The sequence below is a fragment of the Aethalodelphis obliquidens genome, unplaced genomic scaffold, assembly GCF_003676395.1.
Source record: "Aethalodelphis obliquidens isolate GAN/ISIS:26980383/991018 unplaced genomic scaffold, ASM367639v1 scaffold1, whole genome shotgun sequence".
NCBI lineage: Eukaryota > Metazoa > Chordata > Mammalia > Artiodactyla > Delphinidae > Aethalodelphis > Aethalodelphis obliquidens.
In genome coordinates this window covers 87,062,609-87,082,228 of record NW_020837945.1, presented here as the reverse complement: position 1 = coordinate 87,082,228, position 19,620 = coordinate 87,062,609, and the positions used below count along the sequence as shown (strand labels likewise).

Below are 19,620 nucleotides of genomic sequence, written 5' to 3'. Positions count from 1 at the left end.
ACAGGACTTTGGAACTGGACATAGGGGACAAGATGCCACAAAGGTGGAAAGATTTAATGAAAATAAACTGTTTATTTTATTCAAAATTTGGACTAGGGCCTATCCTAATGGCAATGGGAGCAAACTGAGACTGGTTCATGTGGCCTTATTCCTGGAGAACTTCTTTTTTTAATAGTTCCAGGTTCTTAATGGGCAAAGAGGATAGGTGTGTCCTAAAATTAGCTTCATGGAATTTATAACCCTCTAAAATTACATGTGCATATGTAACTTTTTCCTGGGGAAAGGATCTATAACTTTCATCAAATTCTTAAAAGGTCATTTGATTCACGTAAGATTAAGAACCACTATTATAAAGAATCCATAAATAACTGAATCATGGGAATGGGATGCCTGGCTATCAGATACAGCTACCTTCATTCATATCCTGAAGTTCAAAAGGGGTTTGGGGGCCTCTTTGTATATTAGATACAGCTAATATATCTCATATTTTTAAAAGATGCTGGATGGGTAATGAGGCATGGGACTTCACTCTCATCTTAGAAGAGCCACTATGTACCAGATGATTCTTCCAAAGATGTCTCTTCTCCAAGCACCAGGTCTAGCTTTTTCTTGACCAGTCTGAAGAAGTCTGAGGGCATCTTCCCTTTCCTGGACAACTTTATCTAATGCATCCATGGAATCTACTACCTGAGAAGAGAATAGAAAGATATAATTTCAACAATCACCACATGACAGAATTCCAAAGAAAGAAAACACACAATGACTATGCTACAGAAAACCTATGATGAATCTTTCTGTCAAAGAACCATTCTGTCAAATATTTCCTAAAAATCTTTCTGGCTGGGTATGCATATACATAGGTGTCTGTAATATCACTTTTTGTAATTTTTTTAAAGTTTAGTTTCATTTAAATGAAAATCTATTCAGCTCAAATTTCCATATATTACTTTTGTTTGGAGTAGGATACACTTGCATAGATTCCTTTTGGAGACCCAATTTGACTCATCATTTTAAAACTCAATGAGCTATTAAGAAGTGATTAACAGCTGCTTTTTAAATATTAAAACCTATGTTTTGGCCTTAATTAATTAGTGTGTCCCTAACACTCAGGTGCAGGTATTTTGACCTACTTGGCAGCTGTTGCTATTATAGGGAATGGAATACCAACCTATCCTGATACTAATCTCCAAAGATCCATCAAGACACAAGAAGATACCATTAGAACTTCTATTTTTTATCTCCTTCTTTTAACATTTCTATTATGTTTGACATTGTACATAATATATTGGCTGAGCAATATATATTTTTTCAAAAATAAATATTCATACATTGGGGATTGTAATGACAGGTGAGCTAAATTTTTTCATAATTCTAAATCCTGAGAGCCATTTTTAGGTAGTGATATATGTGTATTATCTTAAGCATCATAACAGCTATGAAATACTGTATATAAATACTTGTTCCTTGTAAGAAACCTAAAAGGGGGAGGGGTATTAGATTATAAAGATAATTCCCCAGGTAGCTGTGGAACCTAAGAGAGATATGAAAGCCACATATTTAGATAAACTACTTCATAATCTATATATGCAGCTCACACTCAGCACTTTTATGGCCTACTTAACTCAAAGCCACACTGAATCCTCACACTACATGAATTTCTACAAAATCCTTGAGAAATAAAAGATGGGTAAGAATGACAAATCCCATCTTGAAGACAGACAAACTTAGAAGAGTGAAGAGACCACACCGATCAGGGCCTAATACAAAGCTCTCTGACCCTTAGGAACTCAGTAAACCTGGCTGTTGACTGACTACATTAAAGAGTCTGCCCAAGGTCAGGGCTGAGGTTCCTAACTGAAATCTAATGTTAGCTCACAAAGATAAGAAAATAAATGGCTACCAAGTCCACAGAGTTAACATCCAATTATTCAAGTTCATGCCAACAGACGAGAAAGAAAATCAAAAGTATCAATTAGATACACCCCATTCAAAAAAGCCAACTTCAAAGAGCTTTCTTTTCTAGTTTACAACTTTCCCAGAGCCAAAAGTGTCCTTACATAGTTCCGAAGCTTCAGCTTATATCTTAAATTGAGAATAATTCTTTTAAAACTTTTCTTGATAAATTTTCGTTAGTAGTATGTCACAAAGTGTCACAAAGCACTGAGAAAATTGTATTTGAGGTTAAAAAAATTATAATCACTTTCAGTTTAAAACTGTTACTATTTTAGATTCTACTAATTCAGAAAGTATAGTACATATGATTTACTGGGCTGAAGTTCACCTCTGAAATATATTTTTTAAAGCAGGGAGAGGGGATAATCTATTATTGAAGTTTAAAAGTCTTATTAGAACAGCACCATTATAGCAAAAGCTTTTTCATCAAATAAACAATGTGCTACTTATAAACAGCCAATCCACCTAGAAGAGTCTCTAAAGCATAACTTTCCTTAAAAGAAGAGTTGCCAAATATACCTAAAAATAAAGTAACATTACTTTAAAAATGTTTTGTAGCAATGAAAACATGTACCACCACCCAGATCTTAGTTTCTAAATATACCATTCTCCATTCAAAGGAACCAGGGTTCCTCTGTAAAACGGCTGATTCCAGGATTGGGGCAGGAAAAGTACAGGATGAATCCAGAATATCTTGCCGTTCCTCATCAAAGAATGATGAGGACATATAGGCCAGCTTGAAGGAAAACACACTGGCCAAATCTAGAATGATGATATTAAAGGATTTTAACTCATTGAATAAAATTGGAATGCATGACTCAAGAAAGAAAAGGGAAAGGAAAGGAAAGGAAGACATGGAGAAAAGGAAAAGCCCTTTCTTACGGAAGAAAGCTAACAAATAATGTAGAATGAACAATGAAATTAGAAAATCACCATTTAGCAAACATCACAGTAATAATCACTGATTGAGGCAAAAATCATCATCAATAGATGCTAAAACCAACGAGTCCAAGTTGGAGGGTTTAAAAGATATTTACATGATCTCAATGTAAAGAAAAATTTACTCTACAGTGGAGAAACCTGACACCAGGCTAACCAAATTACTAATGCTAACAAGTTCAGTAACAGAACAAATCAACATTGCATGCCTCTTCACATGATGCACTGTGAAGAATACAGCATCACTTCTATGATATTCCTGCCAATCATCATGATTATCATAAGAAACATCACAAACCCAAATTGGCCCATCCTCTTCAAAAGTGTCGATGTCATGAAACACAAAGAAAGACTGAGTAATCAGATTCAAGGAGACTCAAGAGACAACACTGAACACACACCAGCCAGGGGTTTTTTTTGCTATAAAAGGACATGTTGGAATAACTAATGAAATTTCAGTAAGATCTGTAGATTATAGTATCAATGTTAATTTCCTGATTTTGAAAACTGTACAGTGGTTATATAAGGAAATATCCGTGGATTTTTTGGGCAATATACACTAAAGTAGTTATGGGTAAAGGGATATCACATACATAACTTACTCTCAAATAGCTGAGGAAAAATGTAGTTATGTGGAGAGGAGGCAAAGACGGATAAAGCAAACGTGGTAAAATACATAGGGAATTTGGGTGAAGGATGCCTCTTTGTATTTTTCTTGTAATTTTTCTGCCAGCCTCATGTTTTATCAAAATAAAGTTTAAAAACCCCAAAATATGATTAACTCAATGTTTATAAAGGCAGAATAACCTTCTCCATAATTAGGGTAAATAATTGAGATTTTATCCAATACCTTCTTTGACTCTCTGCAGGAATATCAGGTCTTAATGGTGGTGAGCAGTGTGGGGAAAGAAACCTGAAGCAGCTGAGGTAAGGCAGCAAGACTGAAGCCATTACAAAAAGCTGCGTTCCAATCTCACTGACTACTTACTATGAAACAGAAAAAAATCAATAAAGAGCTGACCCTGAAAGCACTCTATGAAAAAAAGAAACAACCTGATAAATCTAACTAAATAAAACATAAAACCTCTACATGAAAGAAATATCTTAAACATGTACAGCCATGAAAAAAATAATCGCAGATCTTCTGCACTTACTGATACGGAAAAATCTCCAAAATACACTAGTAAGTAGAAGACGCAAGTTTCAGAAGAGTATATACTGTATAACCACATTTGTGTAAATAAAAATTATCAGGCACATTTCTTCATGCAGAGAAAAATTCTGATGAAATTCTGATGGATAAATAGGAAACACACAGGATTGATTACCTCTAGGAATGGAAATAAAGAACCCAAGTGATTTCTTTTTAATGATGAAGAAAATCTAACCTAAATAATAGTTGACCTTTTTACAGTAATGTGAACATAATATTATTGAGCTACAGCAGGGGAATCAAGATGGCAGAGTAGGGGGAAGTAGAGCTCACCTCCCCCCAAAAAACACATCAAAAATACATCTACATGTGGAACAATTCTCACAGAAAACTAACTGGCAACTGGCAGAAGAACTCCTACACAACCAATGCTGCACAAAAGATCTCCATGTAACCAGGTAGAACAGAAAAAAAAGGGGCATCAGGTCAGGACCTGTGCCCCTGGGAAGGATCTGTAAGGAAGAGAAGGTTCACATGGGCAGACCCTCACTCTAGGGAGGGAGTGATCAACCCACCATCTGGGCACTTCCATCCCAGTCCTGGGGTCCTGCACGAGGAGACAAGCCCCCTTGCCTGGTGGGAAATCTGCTGAGACAGACAGAAGAGCTAGAGAAGCCTAGACTCTACTTGGGAGGAGTGCACGCATGCTGGCTTGCTAACAATTAGGTCTGAGAGAGCCTTGTACTGGCAGCTGCTGCCTTGCTGTACTTCCCAATCTGAAAGGGCTAATGCCCCGACCTAGCTCACTCCACACCGTAGCCTGGCATGAGATCAGGGCAAAGATGCAGTCTATTTAGGCAGAGACAGACCAGGGTGCCTGGGATGTGATCTGGGCAGAGCCACAGAGACTATTATCAGTGCACACATGGGAGCAGTGTCTAGTCAGGCAGACACTGTCAGTGGGTGCATTGGGCACCGGACACAAGAATGCGAAGCAGCTAAGCGCTGAATCTCAGGCAGACAGGCCCAGGGCAAGAGTACCCAGATAGGCCAGGCTTGGTGTCCCAGAGAGAGCACCCTGGCTCTGCCCTCTCTGTGCAGCTGAGCACTAGATCTGGGGAAGACAGGTCCTGGAGAAATCTGTCACAGAGGCAGCCCAGATCTCAGGTTGTAGCACAGCCACCTCAATTCCTGCAGACACAATGCCCCAACCTCCACCCTACTCCATGCCACAGCCTTGTACTAGATCTGGAACAAAAAACACAGAAAGTGATAGGACCCTGGGATGCTTCCAGACAGAACCACACAGGTGGTGCACAGGTTTGCTGTGACCACAGGAGCCTCACTTGCTTCAGCAATCACCTCCTTTGGGGCAGGGCAACAGACTAATTGAACCTGACCCTCAGGCTTCTACTCCAACAACTGGGGAGCAGACCCCACCCCTGACTGGGCAGTGACAGCTACAGAGCCAAGAGCCCTGCCTCACATCCAGCACAGACTCTAGACACCAGTCACACCCCCTATCAAGGAAATAACGATGAGTACTCTTAAGAAGGACATGACTGGCATCCAAAACCAGCCCTCACACCAAGAATACTGGACACAGTCTACACAGGGACACTCCCACATAAAAACACCCCTTTAAGACCACAGTAGATAACTGTTTTTCCTAAATTCACAGAGACAGAGAAAGTTTAGTAAACTGAAAAAACAGAGGAACTACTCCCAATTTAAAAAAACAAGAGAAATCCCCTGAAAGAAAAATAATAAAATAGACCTCACCAGTCTACAGACCCTGAGTTCAAAATGGAAATAGTAGAAGCAGGGACTTCCCTGGTGGCACAGTGGTTAAGAATCCACCTGCCAATGCAGGGTACACAGGTTCAATCCCTGGTCCGGGAAGATCCCACATGCCGTGGAGCAACTAAGCCCGTTGCTCACACACAACTTGTGGCTCACCCACAACTCCTAAGCCTGCACTCTAGAGCCCATGAGCCACAACTACTGAGCCCACGTGCCACAACTACTGAAGTCTGTACACCTACAGCCCATGCTCCACAACAAGAGAAGCCACCGTAATGAGAAGCCCACACACCGTGATGAAGAGTAGCCCCTGCTTGCCACAACTAGAGAAAGCCCGTGAGCAGCAACGAAGACCCAACAGAGCCAAAAATAAATAAATAAACACATAATTTTAAATAAATAAATAAAAGCAGATAAAAATAAAGATCACTATAACAAGGAACCAGAAGCTTTATAAAGATGAACCAATCAAAATTAGACAATTCAATTGCCAGTATGAAAGCCAATCTAGAAGCAATGAAGAGCATACTAAATGACGCAGAAGGGACAAATAAGTAATCTGGAAGACAGAATAATGGAAACTACCCAATCAAAATAGCAGACGGAAAGACAAATGAAAAAAATGAAAGCACCACAACAAAGAGTAGCCCCCACTCGCTGCAACTAGAGAAAGTCCTCATGCAGCAACAAAGATCCAGCACAGCCAAAAAAAATTTTTTTTAATTTAAAAATAAATAAATAAAAATAAATTTGAGGGCTTCCCTGGTGGCGCAGTGGTTGAGAGTCCACCTGCCGATGCAGGGGACACGCGTTCGTGCCCCCGTCCGGGAGGATCCCACATGCCACGGAGCGGCTGGGCTCGTGAGCCATGGCCGCTGAGCCTGCGCGTCCGGAGCCTGTGCTCCGCAACGGGAGAGGCCACAACAGTGAGAGGCCCGCGTACCACAAATAAATAAATGAATAAATAAAAGAATTCAACAATACTAAACCTACCCTAAAAGAAATACTGAAGGGTCTTCTCTAAATAGAAAAGAAGAAAGACTCTATAGGAAAGGGAAAATCACAGTAGGAAAGGCAAATATATAAAAGGACTGAAAATCATTTAAATAAGCCAGTACATAGATTAAAAACCAATCAAAGAAATTTTGTAAAAGCAATGGTAACTACAATTAACAGCAAAAGGATAAGCATGAAAATGTAAAACAGGACACCAAAATCACAACATGTTGGGGAGGGAAGAATAAAAATGTAGATCTTTTAGAATGTGTTTGAACTTGTATGATTATCAGCTTAAAGCAACTAGATATAGTTATGGGTCAACATACCATACTTATGATATGGTAACCACATATCAAAAACCTACAATAGATTCACAAAAACAAAAAGAAAGGAACTCAAGAGAATTCCCTGGCGGTCCAGTGGTTAGGACTCTGTGCTTTCACTGCCGAGCGCACAGGTTCAATCCTTGGCTGGGGAGCTAAGAATCCTGCAAGCCACGCAGCGTGGCAAACAAAAAAAAAAGGAACTCAAGCATACTACAAAAGAAAATAATCAAGCCACAAAAGGAAAAACAAAAAGAAGAAATTAACAAAGAAAAACTATAAAATAACCCCTGGAAAACAAAGATTAAAATGGAAAAAAGTGCATACTAATAAATAATTACTTTAAATGTCTATGGACTAAATGCTCCAATCAAAAGACACAGAGTGGCAGACTGGATTAAAAAACCAAGAACCTACAATATGCTGCCTGAGAGACTCACTTCAGGGTGAAAGACATAGTCTGAAAATGAGGGGATCAAAAAAGATATTTCATGCAAATGGAAATGACAAGAAAGTGGGGTAGCAATACTCCTATCAGACAAAATAGACTTTAAAACAAAGGCCATAAAGAAAGACAAAGGACACTATATAATGATAAAAGGATCAATACAGAAGAGGATATTACACTCATCAACATATATGCACCCAATATAGGAGCACCTAAATATATAAAATGAATACTAACGGATGTAAAGGGAGAAATGGACAATAATACAATAATTGCAGGAGACTTTAACACCCCACTGACATCAATGGACAGATCATCCAGATAGAAAATCAATAAGGTAACAGAGGTCCTAAATGACACAACAGACCAGTTGGACTTAATTGACATATGGGACACTACATTAAAAAAAAACAGAATACACATGCATTCAAGCATGCATGGAACATTCTCTAGGACAGACCACATACTAGGTCACAAAACAAGCCTCAACAAATTTAAGCAGATAGAAATTATCTCAAGCATCTTTTCTGACCATAATGGTATGAAACTAGAAATGCACCACAGTGAGAAAAATGGGAAAAGAACAAACACATGGAAACTAAAGAACATGCTACAAAAAAACCAATGGGTCAATAATGAAATCAAAGAACGAATCAGAAAATACCTCAAGACAAAAGACAATAACCACCACTGGGATGCCACAAAAGCAGTTCTAAGAGGAAAGTTCATAGCAATACAAGCCTTCCTCATGAAACAAGAAAAATCTCAAATAAACAACCTAAACTACCACCTAAAAGAATTAGAAAAAGAAGAACAAACAAAACCCAAAGTCTGCAGAAGGAAGGAAATAATAAAGATCAGAGAGGAAATAAATAAAATAGAGATCCCATAGAAAAGATCGATAAAACTAAGAGCTGGTTTTTTGAAAACATAAACAAAATTAACAAACCTTTAGCCAAGCTTACCCAGAAAAAAGGACCCAAATAAACAAAATAAGAAATGAAAGAGGAGAAATAACAACCAATATCACAGAAATACAAAAAGTCATAAGAGAATACTATGAATAGTTATATGTCAACAAATTGAAAAACCTAGAAGAAATGGAAAAGTTTCTAGAAACATACAGCCTACCAAAAGTGAGTTAAGAAGAAACAGATTATTTGAACAGATCGATCACTAGAAGTGAAATAGAATATGTAATTAAAAAACTCCCTGCAAACAAGAGTCCAGGACCAACTGCTTCACTGGGGAATTCTATCAAACATACAAAGAACTTATATATTTATACCAAACCTTCTCAAACTATTCCAAAAGACTGAAGAGGTGGGAACACTCCCAAAGATATTCTATGAAGCCACCAGTAGCCTGATTGATACCAAAACCAGACAAAGACACTACAAAAAAATAGAAAATTACCGGTCAATACCTTTGATGACACAGACACACAAAATTTCAATAAAATATCAGCAAACTAAATCCAGCAATACTTAAAAAGGATCATACACCATGATCATGTTGGATTCACTCCAGGGTCACAAGGATGGTTCAACATAGGCAAATCAATCAATGTGATACACCACATTAACAAAAGGAAAGACAAAAAGCACATGAGCAAGCATCTCAATAGATGCACAAAAAGCATTTGACAAAATTCAACATCCATTCATGTTAAAAGCTCTCACCAAAGTGGGCAGAGAGGGAACATATCTCAACATAATAAAAGCCCTTTACAACAAACCCACAGCCAGCATAATACTCAATGGTGAAAAGCTGAAAGCCTTCCTGCTAAATTCAGGAATAAAGATGCCCACTCTCACCACTTCTTTTCAATGTAGTACGTAGTATTGGACGTCCCAGCCTCAGCAATCAGAAAAGAAAAAGAAATAAAAGGTATCCAAATTGGAAGGGAAGAAGTAACACTGTCACTATTTGCATATGACACGATACTCTATATAAAGAACTCTGAAGTCTCCACACAAGAACTAATAAATGAATTCAGCAAGGTAACAGGATATAAAATTAATATACAGAAATCTGTTGCATTTTTTTACACTAAAAATGAAATAGCACAAAGTTAAAAAAAATTTTTTTAATTGTGTCAAAAAAACAAAGCCTCGGAATAAACTTAATCAAGGTTAAAGACCTATACACTGAAAACTATAAAACACTGATAAAGGAAACTGAAGATGATTCAAAGAAATGAAAATATACCTTATGCCCTTGGACTGGAAGACATAATACTGTTAAAATAGCCATACTACCCGAAGGAATCTACAGATTTAACGCAATCCCTATCAAAATACTCATGACAGTTTTCACAGGACTAGAACAAATAATCCTAAAATTTATATGGAACCACAAAAGACCCAGAATTGCCAAAGCAATCCTGAGAAAAAAGGAACAAAGCTGAAGGTACAACCCTTCCAAACTTCAGACTATACTACAAAACTACAGTAATCCAAACACAGTGGAATTGGCACAAAAACAGACATATAAATCAATGGAACAGAATAGAGAGTCCAAAAATAAACCCATGCATCTACAGTCAATTAATCTACAACTTCAGACTATACTACAAAACTACAGTTATCAAAACACTATGGTACTGGCACAAAGAGACAGATCCATGGAACAGAATAGAGAGCCCAGAAATAAACCCACACACCTATGGTCAATTAATCTTAGACAAAGGAGGCAAGACTATACAATGGAGAAAAGAATCTCCTCAGCAAATGGTGTTGGGAAAGCTGGACAGCCACATGTAAATCAATAAATTAGAACACTCCCTTATGCCATATGAAAAAATAAACTCAAAATGGTTTAAAGGCCTAAATATAAGACATGACACCATAAAACTCCTAGAAGAGAACACAGACAAAACGTTCTTAGACATAAATCATAGCAATATTTTCTTAGATCAGTCTCCCAAAGCAAAGGAAATAAAAGCAAAAATAAACAAATGGGACATAATCAAAATATAAAAGCTTTTGCACAGCAAAGGAAACCACCAACAAAATGAAAAGACAACATATGGACAGGAGAAAATATTTGTAAATGATGCGACTGACAAGAGGTTAATATCCAAAATACACAAACAGCTCATACAACTCAATATTGAAAAAACAAACAACCTAATCAAAAAATGGGCAGAAGACCTAAATAGACATTTCCCCAAAGACATACAGATGGCCAACAGCCACACGAAAAGATGCTCAACATCTCTAATTATTGAAGAAATGCAAATCAAAACCAAATGAGATATCATCTCACACTGGTCAGAATGGCTATCATCAAAATGTCTACAAATGATAAATACTGGAGAAGGTGTGGAGAAAAGGGAACCCTTCTGCACTTTTGGTGGGAATGTAAACTGGTGCAGCCACTACAGAAAATTTTCCTTTAAAAACTAAAAATAGTGCTACCATATGATCCAGCAATCCCACTCCTTGGTATATTTCTGGAAAAAAGAAAAACTCGAATTTGGAAAGATACATGCACCCCAATGTTCACAGCAGCACTATTTACAACAGCCAAGACATGGAAACAACTGAAGGGCCCATGAACAGACAATTGGCTTAGGAAGATGTGGTGTATATATACAAATACATATATATACACACACACATGTATATACATACATATACATATACATATACACACATATACATATACACACATGTATATATACATACATGTGTATATATACATATATACATACATACATACACACACACAGGAATATTACTCAGACACAATAAAGAATGAAATATTGCCATTTGCAGCAACATGGATGAACCTAGAGAATATTATACTTAGTGAAGTCAGACAGAGAAAGATCAATATCATATGATATCGTTTATATGCTGAATCTAAAAAAAAAAAGATACAAATGAATCTATATACAAAACAGAAACAGACTCACAGACATAGAAAAAAAACATATGGTTACCAAAGAGGAGAGGGAATGGGGGAAGGATAAATTAGGAATATGGAATTAACAGATAGAAACTACTATACATAAAATAGATAAGCAACAAGGATTTACTGCACAGCACAGGGAATTATGTTCAATATCTTGTAATACCTATAATGGAAAAAAATACATATATATAAAACTGAATCATTATGCTGTACACCTGAAACTAACACAATTTTATAAATTAACTATGCTTTAATTAAAAAACTGTACACTTAAAAAGGTTAAGATGATAAGTTTTGTTATGGGTGTTTTACATCAATTAAAAAAAAAGCATTAAACAAATCTGACCTAGTTGGTACAGAAGTAGCTAAACCAGAACTAGAAATGTAAAATAGTGCAGGTACTTTAGAAAACGGTTGGGCTGTTTCCTAAAATTTCAAACACAGATTTACCAAACAACACAGCAGTTTTACTCCTAGGTATCTACCCAAGATAAATAAAAACATATGTCCACACATATGCTGAGGGCTGTAGATAGGAATGGGAGTGACTGCAGATGGGCATGAGATTTCTTTTTGGAGTGATGGAAATGTTCTAAATTAGATAGTAGTGATAGTTGCATAGCTCTGTAATTTCCTAAAAATCAAGCAGAAATAGAAAGAAAGAAATCTACTTGCCAAGAATTATAGGAACCATACACTCACACCTTTTAGCTTTTATCCCACACTCAGCAGTCTCCAGCCTCCCACAAATCTCACCTTTTCTAACCGCTCCGGACTTGGCATTGGCAAACTCTGCCGCTTAGCCTCCTGTTCTAGAGTTAGGAGCATGTTTCTTTCTTTCAGGAGAACATACCTATATCAAAAAACAGAGCTTGTAATGCTATTCTGTGCTTATATTAATAAAACTGTGATTTTTTGACATCAAAATTAATGATCTGTACTCAAAAGTCCTTTAGAATAATCCTTTATATAGAGCTATATCTATTCTTACTCGTTTGTTCAATAAATTTTCCATGTGCCACATACTGCATTAAGTGCCAGAAGAGTTACAAAAAAGCATAAAACGTAGTCCCTACATTCCAAGTGGAGAGAGAGGATGGAAGATAACACTTATTCAGTTCCTGTTATACACCAGGCAATGTGCTAAATAAGCACATATATACATTTATTTCACTGAATTGTCACAATTCTGAAGTTGGAACTATTTACACATTCTAAATGAAGAAACTAAAGCTAAGAGAAGTAAGGTTTCGGGGGGCACATGCCTAATTCAAGATTCAAATCCTGAACTCCCTGGGTGGAAAACCCTCCCTCCACAACTGAAATGTGGTGTGGTATACTCAGTGGTATAGACAACAACTACCAGGAGAATTAAGTGGGAGAGATGAGACATTCCTTCTGGTTAAGATGATCAACGAAAGCTTCATAGAGATGGGGTATGTTAGGCTGGAAAGGAAACCAAAGCAAACACAATCAAATCACTGAAATCAAAACACTGAGGTGGTAAAGCTCAAGTGTGACTTTTGTGAATAAATAAGTTTGATTGAGAATCAGAGCTGGAAGAAAGGAAAGGAAATAAATGTGGAGGGCAAAGAAAATGAAACAAAGGAATTGGGGTACTTTTGGGTATGGAAGAAGATGATTTGGGGGGAAGGAGTGGCAGAAGATAAACTATTTGGCTTTAGCCAGGATGAATATTGAAACTGCCTTAACTATCCCTTTACAAATAACCAACAGTAAACGTGCTTTAAAACAACGTATTTTTTACCATGAATCTGTGCTGTTTTAAATATAACACTTCTGACACCAAATGAGGGGTTTTTCTCTCCTGACAGTAACATGTTGTCTTTTCCATCTCCCTGACACTAACTACCTGAAGTCAGAGCCAGATTCCACAGATTTAAGTGTTCAGTCCCACAAGAAAGACTTCAGATGCCCCACTTCAGATGCCAACAGCAATTTCCAGGCCTCCCACATATCTGACTGACCAGCTACAAACTGGGGGTTCCAACAACCTTGTCCATGGGTTTGATAATTTGATAGAATAGCTCACAGAATTCAAGAAAGCACTTTACTCTCTTACTGGTTTATTATAAAGGATACAACTCAGAAACAGCCAGATGGAAGAGATGCACAGGACAAGATATGGGGAAGGGGTGCAAAGCTTCCATGCCTTCTCAAGGCACACCACCCTCCCAGAACTTCCATGTACTTACCAACCTGGAAGCTCTCCAAACCTAGTTGTTTAGGGTTTATTATGGAGGTGTCATTATGCAGGCATGATTGATTAAATCACTGGCCACTGGTGACTGAACTGATCTCTAGTCCCTCTCCCTCCCCAAAAGTGGGGGTGGTGGTGAGGCTGAATGCTCTATCTGCTAATCACACCTTGGCCTTTCTGGCAATCAGCCTCTATCCTGAAGCTACACAACAATACCCCCCAGCCCCCACCCCCAAGAGCTGCCTGATTAGAAGACACTCATATCACTCAGGCAATTCCAAGGGATTTAGGAGCTGTGTGTTAAGCGATCAGAGACAAAGACAAATATATATTTCTTATTGTATCACATAAATAAGCTGTAATATTAGTGGTTTTATAAGCATTTTACAGTTCTTTAATCTGCCATGAAAGATAACCCTTTAAATCAAGGGATAAAACTTTAAATGCCTACTACAGTGCCTGGACAAATAGTAATTATGAGTGAAGGGAGCATGGTGAAAGAACAACAAGATGGGTAAGAAGTGGTATGCACTGCTCCATTTAGACCAGCCAACTGTCACCATGTAAAAATGCAGGTTCAGTGTTGCAACATCACAGGTCTGATTATTCAAGAGGAGCCAGAAATCCTTATTTTTGTGTGAAACTTCCCAATTTTTTTTTTTTTTTTTTTTTTTTTTTGCGGTACGCGGGCCTCTCACCGCTGCGGCCTCTCCCATCGCGGAGCACAGGCTCCAGACACGCAGGCTCAGCAGCCATGGCTCACGGACCCAGCCGCTCCGCGGCATGTGGGATCCCCCCAGACCGGGGCACGAACCCGTGTCCCCTGCATCGGCAGGCGGACTCTCAACCACTGCGCCACCAGGGAAGCCTGAAACTTCCCAATTTTTAAAACACAGCACAGCCCAAACAAACATATCTCCGGGCTAAATATAGTCGATTAATGTAGGGGGATAGGTGGGTCAAAAGGTACAAATTCCCAGTTATAAAAGGAAAAAGTCATGGGGATGTTATATACGGCAATGGTGACTATAGTCAATAATACTGTACTGCATATTTGAAAGTACCTCAGAGAATGGATCGTGAAAATTCTCACCACAAGGAAAAAACTTTTTGTAACTATGTATGGTGACAGATATTAACTGGACTTATTGTGATCATTTTACAATATATACAAATATTGAACCATTACACTGCACATCTGAAACTAATACAATGTTATGTCAATTATACTTCAATTTATATATGTATATATACAATGCAAATCTGTCTTAAATCCTCTCAATTCTTTCTAATTTATCAGGAGAATCTGCCAGAAAAACCTACCCAAATTTCCAATTAAGTGCACCCTCCAATACTCTTCCTCAAAGCAAAAAAGCTAAAGCGTCCAGACCATGCAAAAGGTAATAAAAAGGAAGAAGGCCTAAATGTAACCAACTCATCCCCATTTTGCTTTATTAGTTTCTTGAAATTCTTAGTATAAAAGTGGTAGTATGACTGGTAGCAGTTACAGTAAAATTTCTAAACTCCCAACTATTTAAGAACTCTGATACATCTGTCATAATGTAATTTAACCTCTGTAGTACTTATAAAAATTTTAATGATTTTATATATCACAAAACAGTACTATAAATCACTTTATTTAATTTCTTACATCAGATAAAGTTTATACCTCATTATTATAAAAATTTTAATGATCTTATGTATCACAAAACAGTACTATAAATCACTTTACTTAATTTCTTACATCAGATAAAGTTTATACCTCATTATTATACTATAACTGCTTCAAACACTTAGATGTTAATGTACTCAGTATACTTACCAAAGTTTATGTAAATCTTCATTACTTTTGTTCCTTAATTGCTGACAGGTCCATGAAGCTCCTATTAAAATGATAAATTCATAACATGAAATAATTTTCTAGCTACATGCCCTTTGGCAAATTACTTAACCTCTCTAAACCTGTTTCCTTATCTATAAAATGTGTAATAGCTTTATTATATTATAGTACAATATATAATTAGGATTTGTGATTAAATTAGATAACACATATGAAAATATTAGCAATGTGACTGGCAATAGCATTCAAAAACTGTTATTAGTAGTATAGAAGGTACCTTCACAGTCTAATGTCAAAATACTTAGTATCATTATAAATTAATATTCAACTATCTCTAAAAAAATGAAATGTAAAACAAACCCCAAACCGCACCTTAGTTAATTTCAACCTACTCCTCTTCTAAACCTTTTGCCAACCTTCCAAGGAACAGTTAACTCTACTATTATACTGTCCTTCTAATCTTCTCTAATAGACATTCCCAAAGGAAATCAAAAAAGGAAACACTTAAGTAATTCCCAAACTGGATAAATAATCCCAAAATGACAGAGGGTTCAATAAAATTATTTAATATAGGTCAACCCAAATATCTCACCAGATTTCACTTTTTCTTCCCCCCAATTCTTTGGGTCATCAAAAAATTCTTCCAGTCCTCTCCTAGACAATGTGGTATGAAGTAATCTACACTGATGAAAAGATGTGACATTTGGTGTATTCTTAGTCAACAGACAAAGAGAAAACCTGCAACTGAACATATATAAACAAGTGATTCAAGTTTCACAACATTTGGATTTTATAAGCAATAAACGGAATCATTTCCTCACCTACAATGTCAAACAACCAACTTGGGGTTTTTGCCCAAGAAACGATAAATTCATAAAATGCTTTAGAAATTATTTTTAACATGCCATTATATATGTTGCTATCCTGTAACTTCAGAGCCAATATATTGACATAATTATATATTTTAAAGGTATTTTTTAAATTAATTAATTTATTTATTTTTGGCTGCATTGGGTCTTTGTTGCTGTGCACGGGTTTTCTCTAGTTGTGGTGAGCGGGGGCCACTCTTCGTTGCAGCACACGGGCTTCCCATTGAGGTGGCCTCTCCTGTTGCAGAACACGGGCTCCAGGCGCCCAGACCTCAGGACTTGTGGCTCGCGGGCTCCAGAGCGCAGGGCCCGCAGTTGTGGCGCACGAGCTTAGTTGCTCCACGGCATGTGGGAGCTTCCCGGACCAGGGTTCAAACCTGTGTCCCCTGCCTTGGCAGACGGATTCCCAACAACTGCGCCACCAGGGAAGCCCGACATAATTATATTTTAAGGTAACATTTTTAAGTCCTTCGTATGTGGCTAGTGGGCATATAAGCAGATAAAAACATTCTGAACTTTAATTTTGCAACACATCAGAGACCCCAATGCTTTCTCCTTTAACCCAGTAATTCCACTGAATTTAGAAATTTCAACTAAAGAAATTATCAGAGGGACTCCCCTGGTGGCACAGTGGTTAAGACTCCAAGCTCCCAATGCAGGGGCTCTGGGTCTGGGAACTAGATCCCACATGCATGCTGCAACTAAGAGTTCACATGCCACAACCAAGGAGCCCACACATGTTACAACTAAGGAGCCCTCGAGCCACAATTAAGGAGCCTGCCTGCCACAACTAAGACTTGATGCAACCAAATAAATAAAAAATAAATTTTTTTTTAAAAAGACAAATTATCATAGATGGGAATTGATAAATCAAAGTGTCTATTGTGGTGATCATTTTGTAATGTATAAAAATATAGAATCACTATGTTGTACACCTGAAACTAATATAATATTTTAAGTCAATTATACTTTTAAAAAGTCTATTAAAGCATTATATATGATATCAAAAAGCTGATAATAATGTAAATGTGCAACTGGGGAATGGTTAAAAACATTATTGTGCATCTGTATGATAATCTATTATGCAGTAATCTAAAAGTCATGTTTATAAAGAATATTTAATGACCTGGAGAAATAACTTAAAATACAATAATGAAGTGTATAACAAATGTTGTATTCCTACCTAGAAAAATTTAACGTGAATCTAATCATGAGGAAACAATCAGACAAATCCAAATGAAGGAATATTCTAAAAAGGCTGACCTTATTAAAAATGTCAATATCATGAAAGAAAAAACGAAACATTCTGGATTAAAGAAGACTAATGATAACACGACAATTAACAGGATAAATGTTCATTGACTGGACTCTGAATTAAAAATTAAGAAAGAAAAAAAAAATTCCCCAGTGTGATCATTGTAGTATTGTGGTTAAGACAGCGTTCTTGGGACCTCCCTGGTGGCGCAGTCGTTAAGAATCCGCCTGCCAATTCAGGGGACACGGGTTCGAGCCCTGGTCAGGGAAGATCCCACATGCCACGGAGCAACTAAGCCCGTGTGCCACAACTACTGAGCCTGTGCTCTAGAGCCTGCGAGCCACAACTACTGAGTCCGCATGCTACAACTACTGAAGCCTGCACACCTAGAGCCCGTGCCCCGCAACAAGAGAAACCACTGCAATGAGAAGCCTGCGCACCACAACAAGTAGCAGCCCCTGCTCGCCGCAACTAGAGAAAGCCCGTGCACAGCAACTAAGACCCAACACAGCCAAAAATAAATTAATTAATTAAAAAAAAAGACAGTGTTCTTGTTCTTAGGAGATATATGCTGAAGTGTCATGATGTTTGCAATTCTGACATGCCTCAAATAGTTCAGAAAAATAAAGGCATGGATATAAAAAGTATAGAAAATGTGACAAAATGCTGAGGATTGGTTAACATAGGTGCAGAGTATACGGTTATTCTTTCTACTACTCTTACAACTTTCCTTTTGGTTTGAAATTTTTTAAAATAAAAAGTTGGAGAAACAAGGGTAGAACACAAAAATGCATATACGTAAATATTATCCTGATTTTATTTTAAAATCTCATGTATGTCTATATATTCAAAGTTAAAAAGAATAGAAGAAAATCTGTTTATCTCTGAATGGTAAAACCATAGCTGATGTTTACTTTCTTCTTCAAAGCACTTTACCCTATTTTCCAAAGTGTCTGTAAATGAACAGATATTTATTCAACAGTAATGATAAAAATCCAGAATTTTTTTTTTAAGGAAAAACGATGATGAGATGGAAGAGACGATTAATTCAAGTTTGCTACTTTTCCAGTTACAACCCCTGAACCTCTGCAAAAAACAAACCAAAAAAATTGCTTATCTCTGAGGTTAATGTAAGTTCACTATATCTGAGAGATGCCCAACAAATGTGCTGGATTCAAGAGCACATACATTACTTCCTTTAAAAAAAAAAATGACTACTTTCATTTGGCTACCTTCATTTATTCACTCAACATTTACTGAACAATCTCTTTTTGACAGACTCCGGGCGTACACCCTCCCACCCCTTTTTAAATCCATCCAAATCTGACACAGCCTTCAGTTCCACAGCCAAAAGCTCTTCAGTGAAGTTTTTCCCAACTCACCCAGCCGAACAGGATGCTTCCGCACCTCTACGTTTAGTTCAACAAATACTGGTTTTCTACAGACCCCACGACTGCCTGGTCCACAGCAGGTGGCAACAAAATGTTTGAGGAAGATACGGAAATGTCGCAGGTGGGGGACTTCTCCAAGGTCACTCACTCCTCACGGAGGTAGGTTCGGGCCCAGCCATCCCAGAGGCCTTTCCATCCCTAAGCGTTTCTCAGTATCTCGCCAACCAAACAAGAACCAAAGTTGGAGAAGTGGACAGACCTACTCCTCACATCACTTACCTTGTGCTAGCAGGGGCCTGAGGACTTATTAACGACCTGGAAGCCTTCAGGGCCGCCGACACTCTCCTGCAGAAAACAGCCAAACTGGCAGCAGCCATTTTTCGCATAAGTAAGCAAACCGCATTTCCGCCAACAATGATGTCACTTCCGGCGTCTCACGCCGACCGGATGACGAGAACAGGAATTGGCTTTGCCCTCACTCAACATGGCCACTTTCCGGCTTCGC

The 19,620-nt window shown here is 37.7% G+C and overlaps 1 protein-coding gene across 3 annotated transcripts in view; it reads right to left on the bottom strand.

The window, feature by feature from the left end:
- Positions 1 to 19,545, bottom strand: part of MRPL47 (mitochondrial ribosomal protein L47) — a 33,109-nt gene extending 13,564 nt beyond the window's left edge. The window contains exons 1-5 of one of the 3 annotated variants that reach the window (XM_027111263.1): positions 19,395 to 19,545; positions 16,193 to 16,344; positions 15,583 to 15,643; positions 12,296 to 12,392; positions 557 to 687 (exon numbers count right to left, since the gene is read on the bottom strand). In XM_027111263.1, coding sequence (XP_026967064.1) covers positions 557 to 687; positions 12,296 to 12,392; positions 15,583 to 15,643; positions 16,193 to 16,344; positions 19,395 to 19,501 — 548 coding nt within the window. In that variant the 5' untranslated portion in view covers positions 19,502 to 19,545. The remainder of the gene's footprint in view (positions 1 to 556; positions 688 to 12,295; positions 12,393 to 15,582; positions 15,644 to 16,192; positions 16,345 to 19,394) is intronic. The other 2 variants (XM_027111274.1, XM_027111283.1) reach the window with 2 other exon arrangements.
- Between the last annotated feature and the right edge of the window lie 75 nt (positions 19,546 to 19,620).